General features: G+C 43.6%; 1 protein-coding gene across 1 annotated transcript; it reads left to right on the top strand.

Annotated features, from left to right (window-relative positions):
• Position 1: 1 nt before the first annotated feature.
• On the top strand, positions 2-27867 carry LOC136369351 (myosin-13). The gene is made up of 39 exons (XM_066332134.1): positions 2-218; positions 327-470; positions 565-721; positions 1259-1286; positions 1377-1488; positions 4288-4380; positions 4477-4540; positions 4630-4728; positions 4824-4927; positions 5133-5271; positions 5687-5805; positions 5906-6055; positions 6138-6308; positions 6624-6933; positions 7897-7976; positions 8497-8584; positions 9086-9203; positions 10540-10663; positions 11508-11644; positions 12728-12983; positions 13563-13805; positions 14457-14633; positions 15250-15395; positions 15482-15572; positions 16460-16849; positions 16940-17066; positions 17478-17596; positions 18166-18362; positions 18986-19169; positions 20030-20195; positions 20979-21103; positions 23027-23335; positions 23426-23629; positions 23724-23849; positions 24963-25133; positions 26284-26388; positions 26468-26563; positions 27226-27360; positions 27721-27867. The coding sequence occupies exons 1-39, from the start codon at positions 15-17 to the stop codon at positions 27733-27735; spliced, it is 5823 nt and encodes a 1940-aa protein (XP_066188231.1). The 5' UTR covers positions 2-14; the 3' UTR covers positions 27736-27867.

Below are 27867 nucleotides of genomic sequence, written 5' to 3'. Positions count from 1 at the left end.
GAGCACCTGCAGACATGAGCTCAGATGCAGAGATGGCAATCTTTGGAGAAGCTGCTCCCTATTTACGGAAGCCAGAGAAGGAGAGAATTGAAGCCCAGAATCGCCCATTTGATGCTAAGTCAGCCTGTTTTGTAGTGGATGACAAGCAAATGTATGTGAAAGGTACCATCCAGAGCAAAGAAGGTGGCAAAGTCACTGTTAAAAAATATGATGACACAGTAAGTGATACCATTGTTGTTCCTTTGTGATCATCCAGTTCAGGCAGTTCCCTGTTTTAGATTTCTCCTGTTATTCCCTTTTTTTCTTTTTTTTTGTTTTTTTGCCAGACTGTGACTGTAAAGGACGATGAAGTCTTTCCCATGAACCCTCCCAAATTTGATAAAATCGAGGACATGGCCATGATGACCCACCTGCACGAACCCGCTGTGCTGTACAACCTCAAAGAGCGTTACGCAGCCTGGATGATCTACGTAAGTGGCAGCAGCAGCAGCTTCCTTTGGGCAGCCTGAGGAGCGGCTGGGCCAGGCTCAGGGGAAGCCAATGTGCTGTGTCCCTTCCTCACAGACCTACTCGGGTCTCTTCTGCGTCACTGTCAACCCCTACAAGTGGCTGCCGGTGTACAACCCAGAGGTGGTGACTGGCTATCGTGGCAAGAAGCGCCAGGAGGCCCCTCCACACATCTTCTCCATCTCTGACAACGCCTATCAGTTCATGCTGACTGGTGAGTTACTTGGCAAGAGTGGAAAACCCTGATATACGTAGGGCTGGCTATCTGGTCAAGGAATTTTAGGTTCTACTCGGTGGTCCCATAGTTCCACAGCACAACGCAAGATCAGACCATGAAAATCGTAATGGTCTCTGGGCTATCAGGTAATGAAGGAAAAGCAGTAGTTGGCTGTTGGGCTTCGGCCCCCTCTCCTTATAAGGAATTTAAAGAAATAATAAAGGAGAAACACAGCAAATAATCTGATTATAATTAAAGAGTATTTACACCAAGCTCTATACATAAAAGAGAACAAATAGTAGTGGGAATCACTGCTTGAAGTTAAATTTTGGGCTACTTCATCCTTGTCTGTACAAAAAAAAAAAAAAAAGTTGAGATGCACGCTAATGTGTATTAATGCATCATTTATCTTGTAAGAAAGTGATAAATACTGACACAATACAGTTCTTTCCCTTGAAGTCACTTAGTTGGGTCTGAGGAGCTGATGCCCTCCACATCTCATTTGAGCAGCTCTTTCTGTGATTTTGTTTGCAGATCGTCACAACCAGTCAATCCTTATCACGTGAGTATGTTTCGGTGTGAGTGACAAAGCTGACAGAAAAGTGGTGATGTTTCCTGTTTCCTGTAATAATTAATATTTTTGTTTCAACAGCGGAGAATCCGGTGCAGGGAAGACTGTGAACACAAAGAGAGTCATCCAGTACTTTGCAACAATTGCAGTCACTGGTGAGAAGAAGAAAGATCCACAGCCCGGCAAAATGCAGGTATGACATCAGCTCCCCCTTCTAGTATTTGCCCACACTGTGCCTGCTGGGGAGGAAGTACCAATGTGTATTTTGGGGTTTCAGCACTATCTAAAGGCAGAAAGTGTTGTGCAGCTGAGAAGACAGTCAGGAAGCACAACACAAGCACACCTCTGCTCATTTACTCCTGATGCCCAGCCTCAAATCTGCTGAACTCTTACTTATAAAACCATTTTGTCAGTGTAGAAAAGCCTCCATTTACACAGGGGAGTCTTTACCAGGGCGGGGAAGATAATGTTAGACTGCAGTTTTCTCTCTGCTGGCTGCCCATCTATGAACCTATTCATCAGTGTCCTCTGAGATCCACAGCACCTGAGTGGCTGCACATGAAAAGAGAGCAGTCAATTCCCACTGGTGCCATTTTCCTGGTCCTTGGTTCATTCCTGCTGACAGGAGACATGCAGGAACTCTGGGCTCCAGAACAGCTGTGCTGAAGTTAAGCATCATTTTAGTAGTTTCCACGGGCTGGTTTTTCTGTCTGTGGTCAACAGAACAGCCCAGAGGGACAGCATGAGAAAAGGGCTGGATTTGGGACAGCTGGCACCACTTGCCTGACAGTCAGAAAGAAACCTCAGAAAGGATCATTGCAGAAAAGAAAGTGCATGCCTCGATTTCCCTTTGCTGAGCAGCACAGCTGTTGCAATCTGAGCCCACTGGTGCATTTGCAAGGCACAAGCTTTATTCCCCAGCACAGAACAAGCAGCAAACACCCTTGTGGCACAAGTGTGTGCCACCACAGCCTGTGAGATGCTCATGAAAACGTGTGACATGTGTCAGCATGTTATTTGAGTACCCAAGGGCATGGTGGAGCTTAAGGAGATTCCAAGGCTGAATATTCTTTCACTCAGAGGCAGGTGTCTGTGATTGATGGGTTGCTGTGGCCAAGGCAAGTTCATCACAGGCACTCTTTCCATCAGCACCATGTTAGAATCTCCTGGGCTCAGCTTTCATCAGCTGCTCACTATGCCAGGACTGCTCTCAGAAAAGCTTCAAGACAGCTGAGACATGTACAGACCAAGTGTGATATAGAAGGAAAATCACCTGGCTCAAACTGACAGTAATCTGTTCTGCCCTCTTCTGAGTATTCACAGAATAGTCTATCTTTTAGCATTCCAATCTCTATGATACTAGTATGTCCCTCTTTATAAGAACATTAAATAAACCAGGTGATGGTTCTGTGTAGCCCAGCATTCAATGGCAGATACAAGCTGAAATCAGATGTCAGGCAATGGTACAGGAATAAGGGGATACAGGAAGTGTGTAACAGCATTTCCCTGAAATACAGTTCCGGCTTCCAGCACTTTATCACCTAGTCTGTAGACAGGACTCTAGAATGAACTTGTGTGAAGAATTGTCATGTTCTTCCACACTGCTATCCATGTACAGTGCTCCTGTGTCAGTTCCCTGGTTACAGCTGTGCAATCAAAAGGGGCTTGGTGTTGGTGCAGTCAGCTGCACTAACACACACATTCCCTTCCCTTCCCTTCCCTTCCCTTCCCTTCCCTTCCCTTCCCTTCCCTTCCCTTCCCTTCCCTTCCCTTCCCTTCCCTTCCCTTCCCTTCCCTTCCCTTCCCTTCCCTTCCCTTCCCTTCCCTTCCCTTCCCTTCCCTTCCCTTCCCTTCCCTTCCCTTCCCCACTTAGAAATCAGAAAGACACGTGTCAGAGGGCATTGTTCTATAGATGTGAGAAATTTTATTTTGAAAAAAGCTATAGAGCTTCCTATGCTACTGCGTTGCTTTAATTTTAACGGGCCTTCTTCAGGGTGGCCTAACAAAAACTAATTTAAACCTGCTGTGCCATCTGCAGACAGAGCTGGGAACGGCAGTGCCTCTCCCCTGCAGCGTGTTCAAAGCTGCACTGAGCACTGCATGGACCGAGATGCAGTAACCAAAACAGTGCCTCTCATCTTTCATCTGATACAAATCGATTTATCTCTTTTTTACCCTTATTCTTGGTTTTCCATCTGTCTTGGAAATTATGCCTGACAACATTTTCCTGCCCTGATTATGTTGACTTTGCTAGAGTTGTGCTAGTGACTCTGCTTCCTGGACTGTATCACATTGAAAAGAAGAGACATAATGTCACAGAAACTTTTTCCTTCCCTGTTTTTGCACTTGCCAAGAGACATACAACACAGTATCAAAACTTCACATGTTGATCATTCCTTTTGCAGTAATGCAGCAAGGGAAAAAAAAAAAATCAAAGAGTCACTGTTCTGTGCTTATCTAAGTTTGATATTTGGGTGTCAGGCTTTGTCCATGTCCCAGTCTTCAAAGCATGTCAAGAGCCGTGTTCCTGCATCCTGAAAGGTTGCTGCTGTTTGACTGCAGCTGCAAAATTTTACATTCTCTCTTGGTAGGTGTTTCCTCCAGAAGTCTGTACTTGTCATGGGCTTGAGAAACCTGCAGAAAAATTTCCAGAATTCTCACATTTTCTTAAGCTGTCAAGACTTCTGTGAACAGCAATGTAGAAACATCTCTCATACAGGTTTCAAAAGCCCTGAACTCCACTGCAGTGACTTTTTATGTGACACCCATATTTATGTGATATCAGATACAAGAAGCAAGCAAAACACAGATATGTCTTTCAGCACTCTTCCCTTTGAAACCAATGGCAATATCCATGAGTGTTGGCTGATAAGTGATTAAGAAGTCTGTTAATTCTTAGGTTTAAGTAACGTGGGATGTGTAAAAATTGTTTGTAATATTTGTTATTTAATAAGTAGCAAAGTGATAAAGAAGCATTTTCTTCTGTGACTAGGGAACTCTGGAGGATCAGATCATCCAGGCCAACCCACTGCTGGAGGCTTTTGGCAATGCTAAGACTGTGAGGAATGACAACTCCTCACGCTTTGTGAGTTCATTTCAGATTTGTTGGAAGGAAGACATTTAATGCAAGCCTCATTCATTGATTGTCATAACCAATGTTTTGATCTGCACTGCTTGATAGGGGAAATTCATCAGGATTCACTTTGGACCAACTGGCAAGCTGGCCTCTGCAGATATCGAGACCTGTGAGTTGGAGCAAGCTAGAGCAAGCAAAATTTCTGCATTTGCAACCTCTAATTTATCAGGACCCTAACAGCCCCTCTCTTTTGGTTAGATCTCCTGGAGAAATCCAGAGTCACTTTTCAGCTGTCTAGTGAAAGGAGCTATCACATTTTCTACCAGATAATGTCCAACAAGAAGCCAGAGCTCATTGGTGAGTGCCAGCGGTGCACTCAGTGGCTCAGTGAGTGCTTTCTCTTCCCATTGTGACCTCCCCAGTACCACTAAAGGTTACCCACACCCCTGCAGATCTGCTCCTCATCTCCACCAACCCCTATGACTTCCTCTATGTGAGCCAAGGAGAAGTCACAGTTGCCAGCATTGATGACAGCGAGGAGCTGCTGGCCACAGATGTGAGTAGGGCAGAGCAGAGCAGCCCTGCAGCCAGTCCAGCTGCAGCCAGGGGGGTCTGGCCAGCCAGGACCAGCACTGGGCTCTGCTGTCCAGTGCCATGGGACTGGGGTGCTGTTGGACACAGCGCAGGCAGGGTCAGGAACCCCACCTGCCCCTTGGTGCTTCACCCTTTGTGCTTTCCCAACTTGCCTTTTGCCTCTGCAGAATGCTGTGGACATCCTGGGCTTCAGCCCTGATGAGAAGGTGGGGATATACAAGCTGACAGGGGCTGTCATGCACTATGGGAACATGAAATTCAAGCAGAAGCAGCGGGAGGAGCAGGCAGAGCCTGATGGCACAGAAGGTAGGGCTGATTGCAGAGTTTGCTTGTGAACTGCACCAGCAGAGAGCTAGCAACCCCACCCCACACAGTGCCCAACTCTTGGAAATAATTTTCCTTTCCAGAAAACAATTTTTATTAAAGATTGTTACAAGTTTCACAAAGTCAGTGATTTAATTTATGCTCTACAAGGAAACAGAAAGACATAAAACTTAAGCATTGCTGCAGCCCTTCAGGCACAGACACAGGATTGTGTTGCAGCAAAGACATTGCCTTTGGAGCAAGGGGAATATTCTCCATGAGGCTGGAGAGCAGCTTCTCTTGATAATAGATGCATTTAAGTGCTGCCAAAAGTAGAATCCATGTAACAGAAACATCCCAGAGAACCAGGGCACTTTTCTTTTTCTCTCCTGAACTCATTTGCTGTTTCTGATCCTAGTGGCTGACAAAGCTGGCTACCTGATGGGTCTGAACTCTGCTGATTTGCTCAAGGCTTTATGCTATCCCAGAGTGAAAGTTGGGAATGAATATGTAACTAAAGGACAAAATGTCCAACAGGTACAAAAACAGCTCATCAGCTTTTCAATTTCTTCAGAGTGTTCTTTCAACTTTAAAGCTAACTCAGCATTTGTTACTGTAATGGCTGTGGGTCTTACAGGTGTACAATTCAGTGGGTGCACTGGCAAAGTCAGTCTATGAGAAGATGTTCCTGTGGATGGTCATTCGCATCAACCAACAGCTGGATACAAAACAGCCCAGACAGCATTTCATTGGTGTCCTGGACATTGCTGGCTTTGAGATCTTTGATGTGAGTTACTGCAGGTATGCCTGCTCCACTGAGGGCTGCTTGAAACTAATTGGCATTTTTTTCTGTATTTGTAATTGTGCAGTTCAACAGCTTGGAGCAGCTGTGCATCAACTTCACCAATGAGAAACTGCAACAGTTCTTCAACCACCACATGTTCGTGCTGGAGCAAGAGGAGTACAAGAAGGAGGGCATTGAATGGGAGTTCATTGACTTTGGCATGGACCTGGCTGCCTGCATTGAGCTCATTGAGAAGGTGGAAAAAATCTTTTCATTGTAGGACAGTACATTTCTTTATGATCATTTATTTTAGTTCAGTCATTCTTGACAAAATGATGCATTACTGTTGAATTACGTTCTCACATCAAAATAGGTCGCTAATAAAACCAAAGCTTTTGGAGCAACAGGCTCTCTGCACAAAAAATGAACAACATGTCTGGGGTGGAAGGGAGAATGCGTATACAATGTTAAATTGATGATTTTAACAACTGCCTTTAAGCAGTGAGGGAAACAGTGAGGAGCAGTAATGGCTCCCATCCCCACCATTTATTTTCTTTATGTATTCTCCCAGCCCATGGGCATCTTCTCCATCCTGGAAGAGGAGTGCATGTTCCCCAAGGCAACTGACACCTCTTTCAAGAACAAGCTCTATGACCAGCACTTGGGCAAGTGCAGCAGCTTCCAGAAGCCAAAGCCTGGCAAAGGCAAGGCTGAGGCCCACTTCTCCCTGGTGCACTATGCTGGCACAGTGGACTACAACATCTCTGGCTGGCTTGACAAGAACAAGGACCCTTTGAATGAAACTGTTGTGGGGCTGTATCAAAAATCATCCTTGAAGCTGCTGTCCTTCCTTTTTTCTAACTATTCTGGTGCAGAAACAGGTAAGTGCTTTTTCAGCTATATGCTGTAATAAGGCAAAAATCAACTAAAGCATACTTCTTCTCCTCTCACTGGTATACTCAAGGCTACCAGCCGCTGTGGTGACCTTGCTCTTGTGTGCATCCAGATATGTCAAAACTAACACACCAACATGCAGAACTGTTGGAAACAGCACGTTTATGTGCTACAGAGAAGTAAAGTACAGCAAGTCCAAACCCAAGTGACGGGAGGTGTATGTTTCCTGACTGCACTGTGAATTACCTGCATGCTTACTCAGCCACTAGACAGGGGCCAGATTAATGTGCATTTTAGTCTTTGTAGGCAGAGTTTTGTTTTATGAGGGGAACTGAAAGAACTAAAACTAGACCATGGAATGATTTCATATCCAGCTGAGCAGTCCTGGTGTTGCAATGGAGAAAGAGAGAGACAGAGAATAAATTTAGAAGTCCTCTAGAAGTCTCAGTTTAATTGGCTTCATGATATAGCAACTATGGAAAGACACCGAGCTTCTTGGACTTGTATTCCCAAGACTAAAATTTGCTTCCTGCCATAACTCAGAATAGAACTGTATTCTTCACCTGGAATATTAGATTAGGAGATTTTTCTATACAAGAATTCTCTGTATTGATAAATGGATGCCCAGTGCTGAGTCACAATTTTGAGGTCTTTTACATAATTAAGAAACAAATTAAATGGAGGTTTGTGTAATAGTGAAAGCAATTTGTGACCAATAGCACAGAGTACACTGTTAGGACACTTAGGTCAGGCCATGCTGTTCTATACCAGCAACTTAAATCTTGCATTTGAGATCAAATATCCCACATACTGATCAACAATTACCTAGAAGCAGTTCACTAAAGGAGCAGTTCACTCTCAGGGTGCAGCGTGTCAGTATTTTATTGGTCCATGTCCTACAAAATGCACCGCACATTCTAACTGTTCACCTCCCACCTACTTCTTTCAAGGTGATAGTGCTGGTGGTGGTGGCAAGAAGGGTGCTAAGAAGAAGGGGGGCTCTTTCCAGACAGTGTCTGCTGTGTTCAGGGTATGTGAATTTCTTTTTACATGAGCCATGGTTCCCCAAAATGGTCTGAGGGCTGGAACACCTACCCTATAAAAACAGCTGAGAGTTGGGGTTGCTCAGAAGATTCCAGGCACACTTTGTTCTGTCAATATATAAAAAGGGGCTTATCAGAAAGACAGATAAATGCTTTTTTACCAAGGCTAGTAGTGACAGGACAAAAGGCAATGATTTTAAACTGGAAGAGGGTAGATTTAAACTGGATATAAGAAAAATATTTTTTCACTCTGAGGGTGGGGAGGCCCTGGCACAAGGTGCCCAGGGAAGCTGTGGCTGCCCCATCCCTGGGAGTGTCCAAGGTCAGGTTGGACGGGGCTTGGAGAAATCTGGGGTAGTAGAGGTGGGACAGGGATGCTGGGCTTGATGACCTTTGAAGGCCTTTTCCAAACCAGACCATTCTGTGATTCTCTAACTCCCTGAATTTAAATAAGAATGCAAAAGCTTTGTAGCTTGAAGCTGAAACTCTTGTTTCATTTCATCACAGGAAAACCTGAATAAGCTGATGACTAACCTGAGAAGCACCCATCCTCACTTTGTGCGATGCCTAATCCCTAATGAGACCAAGACACCTGGTAAGTCCACCCTTATATTCTGAAGATATGGGACTGACAGGAATTAATCTGTTAAGGTTCCACAGCAACTTCCCAAATGTGGACGCACCTTCCTTCATGTGCTCCCTTTGCATATGAAGTCCTTTGGGGGTTGGCCTGCAAGACAGTAACAAGGGAAACTCTTTTGTATTTACTGTAACTGAAAAAATTTGAGCATTATGTGGTCCACAAGTTACCCATCTCCTAAAGCACCATCCTGCCATTTTTTAAAAAAATGTGGCCTGATGCCTTTTCACAAGCACTGCTAACCCTTGCATTCTCAGTAAACTCACCGATGAAACTCTCCAGAACTTGTTTGAATTGAAGGCCTGTTCTGTCTGCACTTCCTGCGTCTTTACTCAAGAGCTGCTTGATTAAAAAAAAAAAAAAAAAAAAAAAAAAAGGGAACAATTCTAAAATGCTAATACATATGAAGATTCCTTGGGACAAAAACTGAATCATGATGCATGTATTTTGTTCAAGGTGCAATGGACCATTACCTGGTGATGCATCAGCTGCGGTGCAATGGGGTTCTGGAAGGCATCCGAATTTGCAGGAAGGGGTTTCCAAGCAGAATCCTTTATGCAGATTTTAAGCAAAGGTAGGTCCTCTGTTATTACTCACTGTCTGTTAGGAAAAGGCCTCAGTAAGCACACAGCTCAGGTGACATGTCTGGTGACACCAGAGACACCTTCCCAGTCAGACCAGATTAGAGGCACTGGAGAGAACCAAGTCATTAACACTGTTCTGGGGTCGCTCCAGTATTTTCCTCTCTGACCAGACGAGAGATTTCTCAATACATCAGAACCAGCACAATTTCTAAACTTGGCCAATGCCTGGTGATTCAAAGAGATGCAAAACACTTGCAGTGTAATGAGTAAGGTTCCATTATAGACTACTCTTTGAAGTCTTCCAGAGTACAAAGTCAATCCACATGAGCCTCCTCACAGTGCTTGTCTCTGGCCTGCATCCTGTGCCTTGTTTACTTCATCTCTAAAATGGAGCCAACTAAGCTGGTTCAGGTGGGCTTGGTTGCCATAGAGTGCTAAATCAGAACTGTCTGCTGTTATAGTTAAATGTAGCATCTTCCATGCTGCACTGGTGTGAAAAGGACCCAAGATCTCTCTGAAAATGTCCTGCAACCTGATGTTCATTAAGGGATTAGCTACTCTCAATTGTCAAATTTTAATCTGAAGTGACAGATGAAGGAATCCATCCATAATGGCTGTGGTCCAGAACCACAAAGTGCTTTAGGAATGATAAACGATGCCAAAAATAGAGAATAAACTCACTGCACTATTATCACTGTCATAATTTTCATATTCTTTTTCAAGGTAGACTTGAGAATAGGAAGTGGTCCAGTGTACAGTCACACATCTACGCTGATGTATCTGAAGGAACCCCTTTGGAAGGATTAGATGGTCCTGTACCATGACACAGGATTACCTTAATCATTTAGCTACCCTGGAAAATGCTAAGACTGCTGTTAGCACTTCCACACTGATACCATGTCATTTTCAGTCCACTCAAGCATTCAGTGGTACAGCTTGTAGAGACTGAGCTGTGCAAGGTCTGCATTCCCTTTGGAATACAGCTGATCTTTGTCAGTAGTTTTAATTAATCTTCTACTCTAATTTGAGAGGAATTCCTCTGATCAGTGAAACAAGCCGAGAAGAGGTTGACATGTTCTATGTTCTTCCTAATTCCTGGACCTGCAGAGAATCTCAAGTATGTGCCACAGTTCTGGATGTAACAGCACACTGTGTTGTTACACAACCAACAGATTCCTCTAAAGAGTAGATGTGCCCCCTTTTCATCATGTTTTGTTCAACCAGACAACACTGTCTAGATTTCAGATGACATATTCAGCTGCTTTCAGACGCCTCAGCGTTCCTGTATTTCATGATATACAGTGGATCCTATTTTCCTCACCACAGGTACAAGATCCTTAATGCCTCAGCCATTCCAGAAGGCCAGTTCATTGACAGCAAAAAGGCTTCAGAAAAGCTTCTTTCCTCCATTGATGTTGACCATAACCAGTATAAATTTGGACACACCAAGGTAAAGTCCTTGTGGAAGAGTAGGTACAATTAAGCAAATTTTTTTGTTGTTGTTGGAAGTATTTCTTGCATACTAAATCAGACTTCATGATGATTATAACCAGAGTACACCACCAGCAAGGAGTACAGACAATTTGTGTGGTCCTTGTGTGAGGGGCAGCACTGCCAGCCCTGGGAACACCACACTGCCTGAATGACCCAGCATAGCTGCAATTAGATTTTTCTGCTGCTTCTTTCTCATGGCAAGTTGAACATATTTATATCAGTGCAGGTTAGACGGGCTCAGATAAGTTTGGATAGTCCTACTATTTAGGGGATTTAAGCACAGAAAGTTTGTCTTCCATATCCAAAGCAATGTTAGGTGAGACACTGTTCTTTGTTCAGCACAACCCAGTGAGCTCACTGGGCACAAACCCATTGCCTGCATTACTGAACAGACAGAGTCACAGAATCACAGAATGGTTTGGGTTGGAAAGGACCTTAAAGATAATCTGATTCCAACCACTCTGCCCTGGGCAGGGACACCTTCCACTATATGTCAGGTTGCTCCAAGCCCTGTTCAACCTGGTCTTGGACACTTCCAGAGATGAGCTGAGTTTTCCATAAACTACACTGGAGCAGACATCAAATAACACAGCAACAATATGATTAGATCATACACAGAGTGACTTGTCATGAATCCCAGGAACACTGAGGATTTGGATACTGATAGAAAATTTCTCTAGATCTTAAAACTTTCCCCTGCAGGCATTTTTCTTAAACTGCCTTGTACTACCCCACCTCAGCTGTCAATGGCCATGTATCTGCCTAAGCCTTGAGCTGTTTGACCCTTTTTTATGTTCTAGGTGTTCTTCAAGGCAGGTCTCCTGGGACTCCTAGAAGAGATGAGAGATGAGAAGCTCGTGAGCCTCATCACTCGTACACAAGCTATGTGCAGAGGGTACCTCATGAGAACTGAATTTAAAAAGATGAATGAAAGAAGGTAATGTAAGAAAATACCAGCAATTGTACTGTGTCAGACTGAAAGTCCATCAATGTTGTCTCAGGCAAAAAGCTGTCCTTGGGAAAGAACCCTAGAAATTATTGGAGAACAGAGCAGGTACAAACAATCAGCTTCCTCCTGACAGTCTCACAAATTCTGGCAGCAGCTGTTTCACAACTTTCTTTAACTTCCTTTCCTGGCTCCATCATCTAAGGTGAACAATCCTAGCTTGTATACAGAGAAGTACTCCATACTTTCAGCTACTCCACATCCCCTTTAGCTTTTCATTCATCCCATTTGAGATGGGATGAATCATGCAAAATTTAGGGTTCAGGAGTGACAGCATGGACAAGACAAGCAAACTTTGTTGAATGTTGTTGACAAGTGAAAGTTTTAGGAGGATCAAGGCTTGCATAAATGTACAGGACGCTCTGACAAACAATTGCTTTTATTTGTAATACTCTGCAGCATATATTTAGCTCAGGTGTTTCCTGAGTCAGGCATAGTTTCTAAGAATTCAATAACTCTTCCTGGATTTCTCTACAAGGAATTTCCCTTTGAACTATGGGCATTAACAATATCCTTTTGCATTCAATTCCATAAAAATAGTTCCTTATTCTTTTTAGTTTCTGTCTTAAATATTTCCAATATGGTACTTGCTATTTTGGGTGATCCAGAAAGCATCAAGCCTCTGTTTCCACAATTGACAGTAATTGCCAGATTTTTAGTCTTAGAAGCAGTACTTCAACAATATCAGTTTTCTGGTGTTTACCTGAGTATTTGTATTTTCCTTGAGACTGAGGAAAGTCTAAGAGATTCCTAGTCAATATGCCAGAGAAGTCTGTCTGTTTGGTAGCATTTCTTCCTCATATTTTCAGACAATAGATATTATTCAAGCTACTGAACCAGCCATTCTGCAGTTAGAGCCTCGAAATAACTCTTTAATAAAAGCAAAGGAGATAAGGGAAAAAAGTCTCATGCAAAAGTTCTTGGGATAAATGCTGATGCTGTGTGGCAAATAAACAGAGTATGTTTCCAGCTCAAGTCTCACCACCCTCATATACTGGTTTCATGTGTTTTCAGAGAATCTATTTATATCATCCAGTACAACATTCGTGCATTCATGAATGTCAAACATTGGCCATGGATGAAGTTGTACTTCAAGATCAAGCCCTTGCTGAAGAGTGCAGAGTCTGAGAAGGAAATGGCCAACATGAAGGAAGAGTTTGAGAAAACCAAGGAGGAGCTTGCAAAGTCTGAGGCAAAGCGGAAGGAGCTGGAGGAGAAAATGGTGACCTTGTTGCAAGAGAAAAATGACTTGCAGCTCCAGGTTCAGTCTGTGAGTAGCCTCCATTTTCAGATTCACCCCACTTCTTCTGACTCTGCTGCTTTTTTTCTCCTCTTTTCCATTGTCCTCTAAAACAGTCATGCCTCCACTGCTTTGTGTCTGGTCTTGTCCTAAGCAAGGTGTAAAGCACACACCAAACACTGACATCAGTAAGGATACAGGAAAGTTCCAATGCTATCACCAGTGGAAGAATCAGACACTCCACAGTGTATACAATGTGCTCCTCACAGTGGTGTCTGATTCCGGATGAAATATAGGCTGTTTCCACATAACATGGAGCCAGGGCAATGGTGCTTTTCTGTCAGAGGCAGAGCTGAAAATGTGGAAACTCCTTTTCTCTGTGGAATACTGCTGAACAGAGATTGAAATTGCACCTGTCAGGTTCTAAGAGGTAATAAAATACTACATGGCCAAGAGCAGAGTGGTGCAAGTGGACTTGTCCCTTGTTGCCATGTGCTTTCAAATCAGTTGAGTTTCAAAGAAACCTGTATTGTTTCACTCACCAAGGGTATTAACTGTCTTTTGTCATTTTTATGATTAATATAATGCGCCTTCAATGTGTTCTGATAGGAGAGTGAAAATCTAGCTGATGCTGAAGAGAGATGTGAAGGACTCATTAAAAGTAAAATCCAGCTAGAAGCTAAAATTAAAGAACTAAATGAAAGACTGGAGGATGAAGAAGAGACAAATGCTGAACTGACAGCAAAGAAGAGGAAACTTGAAGATGAGTGCTCGGAGCTGAAGAAAGATATTGATGATCTTGAAATGACTCTGGCCAAAGTGGAAAAGGAGAAGCATGCAACAGAGAATAAGGTGACAGAGAAATCAGGGAATTATTCTTCCCCAGACAGTTCTTCCATACAACTTGTCAGTTCTGTGGAAAAATGTAGCCACTTATAAGTTCTATGAATAGAACTGAGATGTGTCCAATGCACAGAAGAGAGGTATTTTCACCTAATCAGCTGACCTTTCTGTTAAAGTTCTTTGTCGTGTTATTATGGTTTGTTTCACTTTTAGGAAAAACTTAACATATTTTTGGCAATGCTTAACACTTGATCCTCTCTTTTTTTAAGAACCTGACTTGCTGGGAAATTACAGCTGTTTTCATAGCAAATATATGCAGGAAAGACATTCCTTGAGCAAGAGCAACTTGGAGGGCTTTTGCAAATCCCAGTGGGAAAAAATTTCAGAGCCAAGATCTAGCGTGTTTCACTATGAAATTTAGTAGGACAGGGGTGGGGATCAAAGACAACTAAAGCAAGAATTCCTACCATTGCAGGACCAGAGAGGTGAGACTCTCAGGCATGATATATGCTGCTGCCCTCATTGCAATCAATATAAACATTCTGCTGAGAGCATTTTGACTGCACCCATGCAAGGTTTTGCAAGGATGCAGCCACTGTGTTCTCAGTCTGCCATTTCTCAAGGCGTCCCCTCATGGGATGGATGCTGGCTGTCTGACAGGTGAAGAATCTCACTGAAGAGATGGCAGCTCTGGATGAAAATATTTCTAAACTCACCAAGGAGAAAAAGGCCCTCCAGGAAGCCCACCAGCAGACGCTGGATGACTTGCAAGTCGAGGAAGACAAAGTCAGCACCCTCACCAAAGCCAAGACCAAACTGGAGCAACAAGTGGATGACGTAAGTAGAAGGTTTTGGGTTGTGTATAATATATTCCCTGTGACAGATTACAGTAGACTAGAAATCTGTAGTTTGGAGTATAAGCAACACCTACAGCAGACAAGTCAGCTCCAATAATTTCAGTCAATAACCTGCTGCTAATTGACAGGAAATTGTGGAATCCAGCACATCTTTCATGTTCATCTTGAGGTATTTCAGCACTGTGGACTTTTGTGATCTGATTTAACCCATTATCTGAAGCAAGAGACCTGCGTCTGTTTGAAGGTTGCTGCAGAGTTATTTGTGTATGTATATACTCCAGGAAGTTATAAATACTGAGAATTTGTGTATATTTAGCAGTCTATATGCTAGGAACTGCAGCTACTGGAAAAATTTAATTTCTGTTTTTTCAAAAACTGGTATTTCAACTGTGCAGAGCCAAGCTGTGGGCAGCTCAATGCCTGAAACTAAATCACCATGCAGTTCTGGTCTCAAAGTGAGAGTGCAGTACTCATGGAGATTCCCTGATTATTTTCTCTATTCATCAATTTCCAACTCAGTTAGATTTTTAAATCAAGAATAGTTACTTTCAAAGTTTAAAATTTATGTATTTCAAAGTATGTTTTATGTGCTTTAGCTTGAAGGATCTCTAGAACAAGAGAAGAAGCTGCGAATGGACCTTGAGAGAGCAAAAAGAAAACTGGAGGGCGATCTGAAAATGTCTCAGGATTCCATTATGGATCTGGAAAATGATAAGCAACAAATGGATGAAAGGCTAAAAAAGTACTACACTGACTTCTTATGCTCTGAATTCTGAAATTCATGTTTTATCTTAATCATATTGAATTTGCCCTCTTGTTCTTTAACAGAAAGGATTTTGAAATTAGCCAGTTGCAAACTAAAATTGAAGATGAGCAGGCTCAAAGTTCTCAGCTGCAAAAGAAAATCAAGGAGATTCAGGTAAAGTCTATGAGTCATTAATAATTTTAATGGCAAGCACAAATTTCTTAGAATTAATAGGTATTTATTCTTAGACCATTCCACAAAAATATTCTCCCTCACGTGAATAAAATCATTAATATGGGACTCTGGGTGCTGTTCCCATCTCAGGGCACTTTTACAGAAACTCTGGCCTCTAATCCTACATGACTATGTAGGAAATTTCTTATGTGAACATCGTGGCAGGCTTTGAAAACGCCACAGATGTGCAGCCACTGAGAATCACTTTACTAAAAAAACAATAGAATGTGACTTAATATGTCATGATCAGGACAAAGATCACCTTCTAAATGCAAAACCAGGAAGACAGCTCTCTTCATTGCTATTATCCCACAGATTGTTCATCTTGAAGTTCTTTCCAATCCTGTTGGCTGATGCAAAAAGGACACTGCTTTGTTTTGGTCTGGCTTCTAGGAAATTTCTAAGAAATTCACATTGTTTTACATTTTCCAGTGACATCCCTCTATTTCTTATAGAAATATAATAATATTTTAATTAAAATGTTATCACATTTAAATAACAAATGTAATAAAATTTTAACTTAATTTAAATAACATTTTTATAAAATTTAATAAATAATAAAATTTAATTGATAAATCATAATAAATTTAGTAAATAAGAGATTTAATAAATAATAATAAATATTTTTTAAAATCCATTCTGAGAAGATTTTACATTCACTATTGTTCCAAAACTGAGTATTACCTGTCCTAGGATGCAATACAGTGAAATTTCTAGTGGTGCTTCTCTTTCTATGCTTCTATTAATGGATGTGAATGTTTGCTCTTTATTCCTTAGTGTTAATTTTAAATCTATCCATTCCTTTTTTAACCAATTAACTTTTATAGGCTCGGATAGAGGAACTGGAGGAAGAAATTGAGGCCGAACGTGCCATCCGTGCCAAGTCTGAAAAGCAGAGAGTCGACCTGTCCAGGGAGCTGGAGGAGATCAGCGAGCGCCTGGAAGAGGCAGGAGGGGCCACAGCAGCTCAGGTTGAGATGAACAAGAAGCGTGAGGCAGAATTCCAGAAGATGCGGCGGGACCTGGAAGAGGCCACGCTGCAGCACGAAGCCACGGCTGCCGCCCTGCGCAAGAAGCACGCGGACAGCACAGCTGAGCTGGGGGAGCAGATCGACAACCTGCAACGCGTGAAGCAGAAGCTGGAGAAGGAGAAGAGCGAGCTGAAGATGGAGATTGATGACTTGGCCAGCAATGTAGAGTCTGTCTCCAAAGCCAAGGTTGTTGCACGGGAAGAAATATTTCTTGTTGTTAGCATTGTCCTTCTGAACAGCTGGATGAACTGAGGGTTTTGTTCTGTCTCTTTGCAGAGCAATCTAGAAAAAATGTGCCGAGCTCTTGAAGACCAGTTCAGTGAAGTCAGAGCCAAAGATGATGAACATGTGCGGCTAATTAATGATCTGAACACACAGAAAACACGCCTGCAGACTGAGAATGGTATGTGCCTTGATGAAATGTAATCTCCAGTGTCAAGTACTTAAATATGCTCCATGAAAACCCATGTGTTTTATAACATATTCATCACTTGGTGATCTGAACAAAACTCAGAATGTAGAATCTCCTCCTGGTGGCAGTCATAGAAAGTTACCCAAGGAAATGCAAAACCAAACCAGAAGGAGTGCTGTCAGTCAAAATGAACGTATCAGTTGGTGGTCAGTTAATCTTCTTTTCTTTGATGCCAGCACAGCATTTCTCTTTAACAGCTTTTCCTATTGGGAATGCAATTACTACTCTCCCTTCAATTTACCACTTTATATCTTGTCACCACTTTCTACATGGCCAGCTGCTCACATTCATTTGTTTTATGTCTCGTATCTCTTTCTCAAAAAATCAACTTTTTCTCATTAGGTGAACTTACTCGGCAACTGGAGGAGAAGGAGTCCTTGATTTCTCAGTTAACTCGAGGCAAACATACTTTCACTCAGCAGACTGAAGAGCTGAAGAGACAGCTAGAGGAAGAAAATAAGGTGACTTGCTTTCATTTGGAACAATAAGTTTTAAAATAAATCAATGCACCAAACAAATAAATGAGATTTCTCCTCAGAGAAGAGACATCAGAATAGTGAAAATTTTGCACTTTGGCTTGGAATACAACACAGAGAGGAGACGTTAAAAATTAAATAAGCAAGACTGTTTAAGCCCTTTTCATCATGCATTCTGAAGATCAAAAACATGAGAGAAGTGAAGAAAAGCAGCTCTGTGCCCATAGGCAAAGCAAACAGCAGCAGCCAAAGAAAGGAAATAGGGCAGGAGTGCTTGCACTTTGTTGGTGGATTTATTTTGCCTCTGCCTGAAACACCTGGTGCAGATGTGTCTGGGAGGTGTTATCCCAGACAAACAGACAAGCACCTGATCCTGTTTAATAACATCAAGCCTGAAACACAGAATCCCTAATGCCATTCATTTGCTCCTTCCGTTTCTCTAACAACTGCAGCACATGCAGTTGAGAGAGATGAATATTTTATCAGGCCACAGGGAAAACATCCAGTCACAAATTACTCATGTTCTGACAACTTGTTTAATTTTAATTCCCAAGGCCAAGAATGCCCTGGCCCATGCCCTGCAGTCTGCTCGCCACGACTGTGACTTGCTCCGGGAACAATATGAGGAGGAGCAGGAGGCCAAGGGGGAGCTGCAGCGAGCCCTGTCCAAGGCCAACAGTGAAGTGGCCCAGTGGAGAACCAAATATGAGACGGACGCGATTCAGCGCACTGAGGAGCTCGAGGAGGCCAAGTATGTGGAGGGATGGCTTGGAGCAAGTAGAAGGATGTTTAAGCATAATGAGTGAAGAACTGAAGGAAACCATAATGTGTTTGTAGTGGTAGCATGCAGAGCAGTGTGCTTTTTAATGTATTGGAAGTGAAAAGGGGAGTGGGCGAGTTTAAAAAAGACTGGATGTGGCACTGGGTGCCGTGGTTTAGTTGAAGTGTCAGGGCTGGGCTGTACTCGATGATCTTGAGGGTCTCTTCCAACCTAGTGATTCTGTGATTTCTATGAAGTCTGTGATTTCTGTGAGTTGATATTTCAAAGTTAGGGTGGAGGCTTAGGGGTGTCTACATAAAGGAGAATTCCAGTGCATTGAGTTAATCATTGTGGTTGAAAGAGCACGTTGTTTACACTGTCAGTATTGAGAGCATATTTTTGGTCCCTCTCCAGATTGCTACAGTTCATACTTGGGTGCATATACTCCCAGTCTATGCACCACTTCAGAGTGCTGTGCCACCCCAGGCTCCTGGCACCAAAGCATTATGTATTTCTCCTTCTGCCCATCTTCCCCATTCCAAACTCCTTTCATGTCCATTTTCTGAGAAGGCCAGAATTTTCTTTTTCTCAGTGCTGCATGTCCCATCCTGCAGGAAGAAGCTGGCCCAGCGCCTGCAGGAATCAGAGGAGCAGATTGAGGCTGTCAATGCAAAGTGTGCTTCACTGGAGAAGACAAAGCAGAAGCTGCAGGGGGAAGTGGATGACCTCATGGTTGACATGGAGAGGTCACATGCAGTCTGTGCAGCATTTGATAAAAAGCAGAGGAATTTTGACAAGGTTTGTTCAAAAGACCATGCTGGACCTAAACATCATTATATATTTGACAGGACAAGAAAAATTCTGAAATTATCAAAGTTCTGCACTCACAGTAAAATAAATTGCATTTTACCCAAAGCAAAGTTATGGTAAGGATCCCATAGTGGGACATATGGTAAAGTCACTGTGTAAGTAACCCCAGGTGACCACAGCAAATAATGAAGCAGCCTTCTGACAATTTTAAAAAGCATGAAAGCATGAAGTCTTCACAAGGGAGACTGGTCAGATAGAGTACTCACATGCAAGCTAGGAAGCCCTGGTGCTAGTCTGCCAGCCTAAACTTGGGGTTAGGCAGAGCCTCAGACTCATATAAAGTTCCAGCCTTCACTGCTCTTATTTACCCTTACTAACATTTAAAAGAATCTGCACTGTTGAACCAAGTGATGCTGCACAGCCCTGTGTCTTGGCCTACCCTTGTGTGAGTGAAAAGACTGTGCTAAGAAAGGATCTTACAGGTCCATGGTATCAAACTGAGGAGAGAATTGGTAGAGAATGACCTTTCTTGATGGGCTTAGTCCAGGACCACTGGCTCCTGCAACACTATCAAGACTTACACATCCTTATTCAGACCATTGTGTTCAGGCTGGTGTCAAACTAGACTCCCTCCTGACAGCTTGGGGCATGTACTAGTGTTGGTTGAAGAGGCAAATTTAAGTAGACCCCACCAAAACAAGCAGAGTATGTATCACAGAGAGCTGATCATCACAGGCAGAGAACAGTCCAAAGACTGTTAATATAGGCCAGGCCTCATGGGTTCCTGTCACATAAATGTGCAGAGATGGAGTGGTTCAGAGTGGGTCATTCTTCTCCTGTCACTCCAGATCCTGGCAGAATGGAAGCAGAAGTACCAGGAGAGCCAGACTGAGCTGGAGGCTGCCCAGAAGGAGTCTCGCTCTCTCAGCACCGAGATCTTCCGGATGAAGAACGCCTATGAGGAAATGCTGGACCAGGCTGAGACTGTCAGACGGGAGAACAAGAACCTCCAGCGTGAGTCCACGTGTCTGTCAGCTTAGATTCACCATGAGCTCTCAGATGATTCCACATTTCTGGACTACTAGACCTCTGCCTCTTCCCAGGGTTTTGTTCTTTATGATTTTCCCACAAAGGTGATGACTTTCTTTCCTTGTTCAGATGATTATAATGTCACCTTTATAATCAAGCACACACTTGAATGCCTACAGCATCCTGCTTCCTCAGGGTGCTCCCCCTTCTTCACACCATCTTCATCCCCCCTATGCATGGAAAAGGACCAAGTTAACTGAATAGACAAATTATGATGATACTCAGGGTTTTTTTCAGATTGCTTCAGTAACTGCCAATAGAAAAAAATCTGGAGGGCTGTTGCCTGTCTCCTGATTATTGGAGGATCGTGCAGCTGTGGCACAATAGATTGGCATTTAATAAGCAGACTAATTATAGAAAGGAAATACAACTCAGACCCTTTTTGTGAACTGAGTGATCACTAGGGATTATCTAAGCATAAAGACAACAATCAAACATGACTGCCTCTGGAGATGTAATTTCACTACCCAGAGGAAGGTGACATTATTTCCTGAGCTCACTCCAGTTGGTCCCTCTCATTTTCAAATTGCACATTGCACTTGGGATGTGCAAAAATAAAGATTGCACACAAGATAAGATATATTATTTTTTTCTCACTGATACATCCCATTACACCAGAGTCTCTTTTGTCACTCCCATTGCTAAAGAGTGCAGGTGCCACTGATCACACTGTCTGAGAGGAGCTGAGTATGTGTTTTCTGGTTGCAGAGGAAATTTCTGATCTGACTGAACAGATTGCTGAGTCTGGAAAAGCAAATCATGGGCTGGAGAAAGCAAAGAAGCAAATTGAGCAAGAAAAGTGTGACCTACAAGCAGCACTAGAAGAAGCAGAGGCAAGTGTCCTCAGTCAGGGGCTTGCTTTTAGAGAAATCCAGAATGGAAAATTTGGGTATTTGTCTTATATTCTTGCTTCTGCTGAAACTGTCCCAAAAGTGCAGTAAGACAGCACAGGCAGACCAAAAAGCACAGGGACTGCTCCCCTGCCATACCAATGTGGCATTCCTTGCTGTGCTATCATGCACAAAACCCCCTCGGTCCCAGTCTAAAATTGAGCTCATTTTACACCATCTGTTTGAGTTTTTTCCCATGGAAGGCTGAAGAAAAGTCACTAGCATTTCAAAACTCTGACAGTTCTGTTTTCTAGTCAAATTAAGAAAGCATGTTTCCAGAGAAGGTCAAATCCATTCTTAAAAGTTTTCTCAATGTCGCCTCCTGCTCAAAGCAAGCTGAATGCTGAAGAGAACTGAGGCAATATTTCTTCAGTTCCACCACTCTGAATGAACAGGAGTCAGTAACATGTACAAAGAGGAGCCAGTTCACAGGACACCGGCTCTGATGAACATGAAGAGATTGCTGGGGATCTGCTAAATCTCAGACTACACTGGTACACTGTCATGCACTGCTGGCACAGGCTGCATACTGGGTCTCACAATTCCATGATTTCCATCTTTTTTACTCTCTTTGGCTACCCCTGAGCTCTCCATTACTTTAAATCTTATTTTTTTTCCATGCCAGATTGTAGCTCCTTCAGCTCCCTCTTTTCTAGGTTCTGCCTTCTGTTCTGTATCTTCCCTGACTGCCTCTTGCAAAAGATTTATTACTTCTGTATAAGCACATCTGATTCTCCACAAAATATCTTTGTGAGTGCTTCATGAGCTACCCATGATATACCTAGAGATACCTCAAACACAGAAACACAGAATTAACTCAGCCTGTACAGGATCCCTAGAACTCTTTAGTCAACTTCCTGGTCAAAGAAGGGCCAATTTTGAATTTACATTAAGTTGCTCAAAGCCTTGTTTAATTGTTTTTTTTATAATTTTCAAGTGTGGAGATTGCAGAGTATTGCTGGACAACCTTTTCCAGTGCAGCATCATTCTCAGGGTAAAACATTTTTATCCCTATATGCAGTCAGGATTTCCCTTGTATAAGACTTTTGACAGACCTTTTGTCTTTTTGTCGTCTACCACCAAGAAGAGCCTTACTTTATTTTCTCTTTAATTCCTCTTAGGTAGAAAAAGAAGTAAAAACAACTGGCACATCTCTAGATCTCACTAAATGGGTGGGAATAGGAGCAAGGGTTATTGTGGTCACACAATCCATATACTCTAATTTATGCATCTAAATGTCATCAGTCTAATCCTGAATTAGTCACCATAGGCTCATTCTAGAATCCTAAAGGAGAATCAGGGATCTCTGAAAAATACATTCTTAAAAGGGATGAACTGATTTCTGCTCTGCATGTGCTTATTTCTGTCCACTGGGTGTAAAGACCCAGCTTTAGGCTTTTCACTGCTACTGCAACTGAAGCTGGATGACACCAGAGGGAACAAAATGAGTACCAGAGGGAAAGGTCGTGTGAAAGGGCAACCTGCCCACCCAGTCACTGGGGTGGGACAAAGCAGAAATCAGCATAGAGATGCAAGAGAAGGCAAGCCGCTTCTGAGCAGGAGGCTTGGCTGTCCTAATTTATATTTCCACATGATCTGTTGTCTCTCTAGTGTCACCACACCCTTCAGTGCCCAGACCTTGTGGCATCTGAGGCATTTTCCTAAGGAATATTATTTTTAAATTTGCATTTAATATCCAGCTGGGGTACAGTGAGTACAGAATAGCAGTCAGCTTTTTCAGTGCTTGGTCTTCTCTAAAGATAAGGCAACACCTGCCCTCCCAGCTGCAAAGGGTCGCATTTCTGCATGGGCATTTCCCAGCAGTGGACACTACAGAGACAAATCATAATATTCCAACCCTGACAGGGCTCTTTAGAGCACGAAGAGGGGAAAATCTTACGTGTTCAGCTGGAGCTGAACCAGGTGAAGTCAGATGTCGACAGAAGGACTGCAGAGAAAGATGAGGAAATTCAGCAGCTGAAGAGGAATCACCAGAGGGTGTTAGAGTCCATGCAAACCATGCTGGATGCCGAGGTCAGAAGCAGAAACGATGCTTTGAGGCTGAAGAAGAAGATGGAAGGAGACCTGAACGACATGGAAATACAGCTGAGCCATGCCAACTGCCAGGTAGCAGAGACACAGAAGCACCTCAAAGCTGTGCAAGGGCAGCTCAAGGTAGGCACCACAAGACTACTGTCCCATGGGCCTTTGCCATTCCCTCTGCTGGCTTCTGGGTCTCACCAAAGCTGCTTTCATCCTTTCAAGGATTCCCAGCTCCATTTAGACGATGCCATGAGAGAAAATGATGACCTGAAGGAGCAGCTGGCTATAGTGGAGCGTAGGAACAGCCTGATGACAACAGAAATGGAGGAGATGAGGGCTGCCATGGAGCAGACCGAGCGAGCCCGCAGGGTTTCTGAGCAGGAGCTGACAGATGCCAGTGAGAGAGTGCAGCTGCTCCACTCACAGGTATTTGGCATCTCCTGGCACAGGAGATTACTACAGGTCTGTGGGAGTGGCAGAAACGGGGTGGGAATGACATGTCTGCTGGCTGCCCCGACAGAACACAAGCCTCCTCAACACCAAGAAGAGGCTGGAAGTGGACATAACTCATTTACAGACAGAAGTTGAGGACAGCATTCAGGAGGCCAGAAATGCAGAGGAGAAAGCAAAGAAAGCAATCACAGATGTAAGTCTTCTTGCTCGCCTCCCTCCCGTTTTGTACTACCACTTTTACACTTTAGAAAGGCATCAGATGGAGGAGAACCAGTTCTTCAGAAAATATCTGTGACACACAGTCCCTCTGACATGGGTCTCATGCAGCCATTGCCTTACAACTTTTCACAGAAGACCCCTTCAGAAAGGGTCCTCATGTCCTGATAGCTCTGTATATTGAACAGGTATTCTCTCTCCCCACTTTCCATACCCATTCACTTTTGCTTCCAGAGGAAATGTAATAGGCAGGATAGAACAGACGGTGGCAAAATTGTAACAGAAAATGAGTAGTTTGAAACAAAGGCCTGTCTAGACACAGCACAGAAAAGCAGAAATTAGGACTAAAATCATGCACAATTCTATACAAATGCTAGACATGCAAGAAGGAAAAAGAGAATATAAACATTTCATTTAAATGAGACTTCAGATTCCACATTATTGGAAGTAACAATACCCAGGACAATCTAGGAAAGGTATAGGAAAATTAAACAGAAAATGGTGACACTATTGCATCAAGTCCTGATGCAGCAGTGTTTGGTCCTCCCTGCCCACCAGCTACAGGGCTGCAGGATCCCTGACCTCTCTACTCTGCCACACTGGTGACAGCTATCTGTCCCAGCTCCTGAGGATCTCACCAGGTATAAGCTTTTCAGTGCAGTTTGAGGTACTCAGGGTCATCTCACTGGAAAAAACTGCTTAGAAATCTGACTCTTTGGAAAATTTCAGCATCAAATAGCCAGATACTCAGTCATGAGGAAGCCCAGGATGCGGAGTGCTAGCTGGTAATACTTCAAGATAGTTCAATTTTGACTGACTTAAAAATCAGAACTTTGGTACCGAGCCATTTGCATTGATTTTTATTTTTCTTTATATCAATCCTGTCTGTTCTCTTGAGATGAGAGATGAGGCAGTGTTAGAAATCCAGACTTTGAGACACAGTGAGGCTGTTTATATGACAGAGCCTTAGCATGGCCATGGGCACTGAGAATGTGCACGGTCACTCCCCAGGGTGAAGCTGGGCATTGCTCCCAGGCCCCAGAACTGCTGGCATGGGGATATTTGTAACATAACTGTGCACCACAACCAGGCAGCCATGATGGCAGAGGAGCTGAAGAAGGAGCAGGACACCAGTGCCCACCTGGAGAGGATGAAGAAGAACCTGGAACAGACAGTAAAGGACCTGCAGCTTCGTCTGGAAGAGGCTGAGCAGCTGGCACTGAAGGGAGGGAAGAAACAACTCCAGAAGCTGGAGGCCAGGGTATGGTGAAGATTTGGGTAGACTGGGGTGAAGTTTCTGACTGGGCCCTTGGTCGCTGGAACCTCTTGGGAGGGTGAACACAGGGAAAGCCCCAGGAATTCCCAGCAGGTCTGATGAGAGCTGTGCTGAGTAGCCAAACATTGCACTGTGGGTGATGACCTTGAGAGTGACCTCAAAAAAACTGACTGGGCAAAAATGGGGGCAAATGGACGGCAAGAAGACATAGATGGTCATTTTGTCTAGGGAAAAATAATTTATGTTGTATTTACTTGGGGATGAAATTGGAACTGGTAATGAACAGACTTCAGAAGCTGTTGAATATGCAATAGAAGCAAAAACCTAAAACAGAAAAAAAATTTGAGCTTCATTAAGAGGGGCACTGAGACCAAGACAGAGCTGTATGGCAACACATTCTTGCCACTATATTAAATATACCACATGCAGTTCTGGTCTCTGCAACTCAAAGAAGGATCTGCAAGATAAAGCTTTACTGACAAACAAGACTAGGCTTCTCCCATTTGGAGAGACCAGCCCATCTCCACCTTTAAAATAAATAAAAATAAATACTTTACAGAGTAGGCAGTGAAATTCTGGAAACCTGCTGCCATGGAAGGCTGTAGAGGCAGCTGGTAAAAGGTTCAAAAAGTGAGTAGAAATCAGCAGGTTTACAGAGGGGCACAGGCACAGATATGCCACCTTACATCTCTAATTCAATGCCTGTGAAAGCTGGACAAGTGGAAAGGGAATAAACAGCAGCCAGGTTTCCATGCTGTCCTTAAACAGTATTTGCCAGTGCCACTCCCAAAGATAACAGATGAAAGATAAAAAATGAAACAGATTTTTCCCATTCACCAGGTGAACATTCATATCCTCCCTTCCCTGTTTCAGTTTCCTCTTCTCTGACAGATTTAAGCCTAATTTTGACAACTAATGCTCTAGGTATGTACAGCTAAGTTCCTTTTATAAACAGCTATGGATTCACACACTATGTCATCACCATCATAACATGGTGAGCATATTTTAGCTAATCTAGACCCAAGAAGCAGCTGTAGGACGCTGCCCTGCTCTGCCACGTTCTCTGCAGCCTAAGTCCTGCAGCAGGACCAGCAGCCATTCTTGCCATCTTTGCTGTGATTCCGTGTGATTTCAGATTAATGAGCTAGAAAATGAGCTCCACTCTGAGCAGAAACGAGGAATCGAATCCCTGAAGGGAGCTCGCAAGTACGAACGGAGGCTGAAGGAGCTCACTTACCAGGTACTGCAAACCCTCTGCCCTCCTACACGGATCACCTCGGTTCATCTGCCAAGGCTGACTCGATTTTCACTTCCTACAGTCTGAAGAAGATAAGAAAAATATTCTTCGGCTCCAGGACCTGGTGGACAAGCTGCAGTTAAAAGTGAAAGCGTACAAGAAACAGGCTGAGGAGGCTGTGAGTGGAGGACTCTTTTCAGGGGGGCCTGGGTGGAGATTTTTGAAAGGTGGGCTCCCTAGATCATTAAAATAATTGAACACTGAGCTCGACAGGGCAGCTAAGGCCACTCCCTTTGAATATTCTTTACTATGGCTCACAGCAGAGCGGGCATAGCTGTGGTTATCCCAGAACTGGAGCACTTTTGGAGCCACACAAGCCAATTTTCCCACCTGGAACTGAGTGGGGAATTGTTCTGCCCCCCAGGTGGTCGTGCTGTGGATGGTATTAGACATTAACACACAGAACACTGGCAATGCAGGGCTGTACCTGTGGGGCCAGCACAGGTAATATCACTGTCTCAGGCTGCGTCAGTCTCAGGCTGCATCAAGGGAAATATAGGCTGGATATTAGGAAGTAGTACTGAAAGAATGATTAAATACTGGAATGGTCTGCCCAGGGAGGAGGTGGAGTCACCACCCCTGGGTGTGTTTAAAGCAGAGGATGTGGCACTGGGTGCTGTGGTTTAGCTGAGGTGTCACGACTGGGTTGGACTCGATGATCCTGGAGGTCTCTTCCAACCTGGTGATTCTGTGATTCTGTGATCACTGTGGCATGGCCACAGGTGTCAGTGGTGGCAGTGCCATTTGTGCCAATGCTGACACAATGTGTCTGACTTCCAGGAGGAGCAGGCAAACATCAATCTCTCGCGATGCCGCAAGGCCCAGCACGAGCTGGAGGAGGCAAAGGAACGAGCTGACATTGCTGAGGGGCAGGTGAACAAGCTGAGAGCCAAAAGCCGTGACATGGAAGGCCAGGTGAGTAGGAGGCTGCAGAGAGGGACCCTTCCTGTGCAGGTGTGGTGTCACAAAAGTCACTGCCCAGACAGCCACAGCTGCATTCCTCCCACTCTTTCACTGGAGTGTCCTCATAAAGAAAGGCCAGGAATGGTCACACACTCAAAACCAGTGCATTTTGCAAGTCGTTTTTGTGTCTCACAGGAGTCAGACCAAATACAATCAGCTCTAAGAGCCCAGGTCTTTCAGCACAATTGGGAGATATTATTTCTTCATTACAAAATGGCAGAACAATTGCAATAGCCACAGACCTGAAACAAGACCACAAATAACTCAGCTGCTCCAATACCTCCTACATTATCTTCCTTTTTCTGTATTTAGAAATCAGAGAAATGAGATTCCTGACCCAAGCTGCAGCAGCTCCCTCCTGATAAAGACTTCTGTGCATTCAGCAGATATTCATTACTTTCTTCAAGTAACCCGGTGTGAGTGTGTGTAACTGATAAATTTAGCCAACCTTAAAGTGAA

This window comes from Sylvia atricapilla, chromosome 18 (genome assembly GCF_009819655.1).
Source record: "Sylvia atricapilla isolate bSylAtr1 chromosome 18, bSylAtr1.pri, whole genome shotgun sequence".
Classification (NCBI taxonomy): domain Eukaryota; kingdom Metazoa; phylum Chordata; class Aves; order Passeriformes; family Sylviidae; genus Sylvia; species Sylvia atricapilla.
This window is presented reverse-complemented; position numbering and strand designations above follow the sequence as displayed.

Coding starts and splice junctions, on each gene's coding strand:
- LOC136369351 (XM_066332134.1), top strand. CDS start 15: ATGAGCTCAGATGCAGAGATGGCAATCTTTGGAGAAGCTGCTCCCTAT. Junction 10,664..11,507: donor ATAAATTTGGACACACCAAG/GTAAAGTCCTTG, acceptor TTTATGTTCTAG/GTGTTCTTCAAGGCAGGTCT. Junction 15,396..15,481: donor ATGGATGAAAGGCTAAAAAA/GTACTACACTGA, acceptor GTTCTTTAACAG/AAAGGATTTTGAAATTAGCC.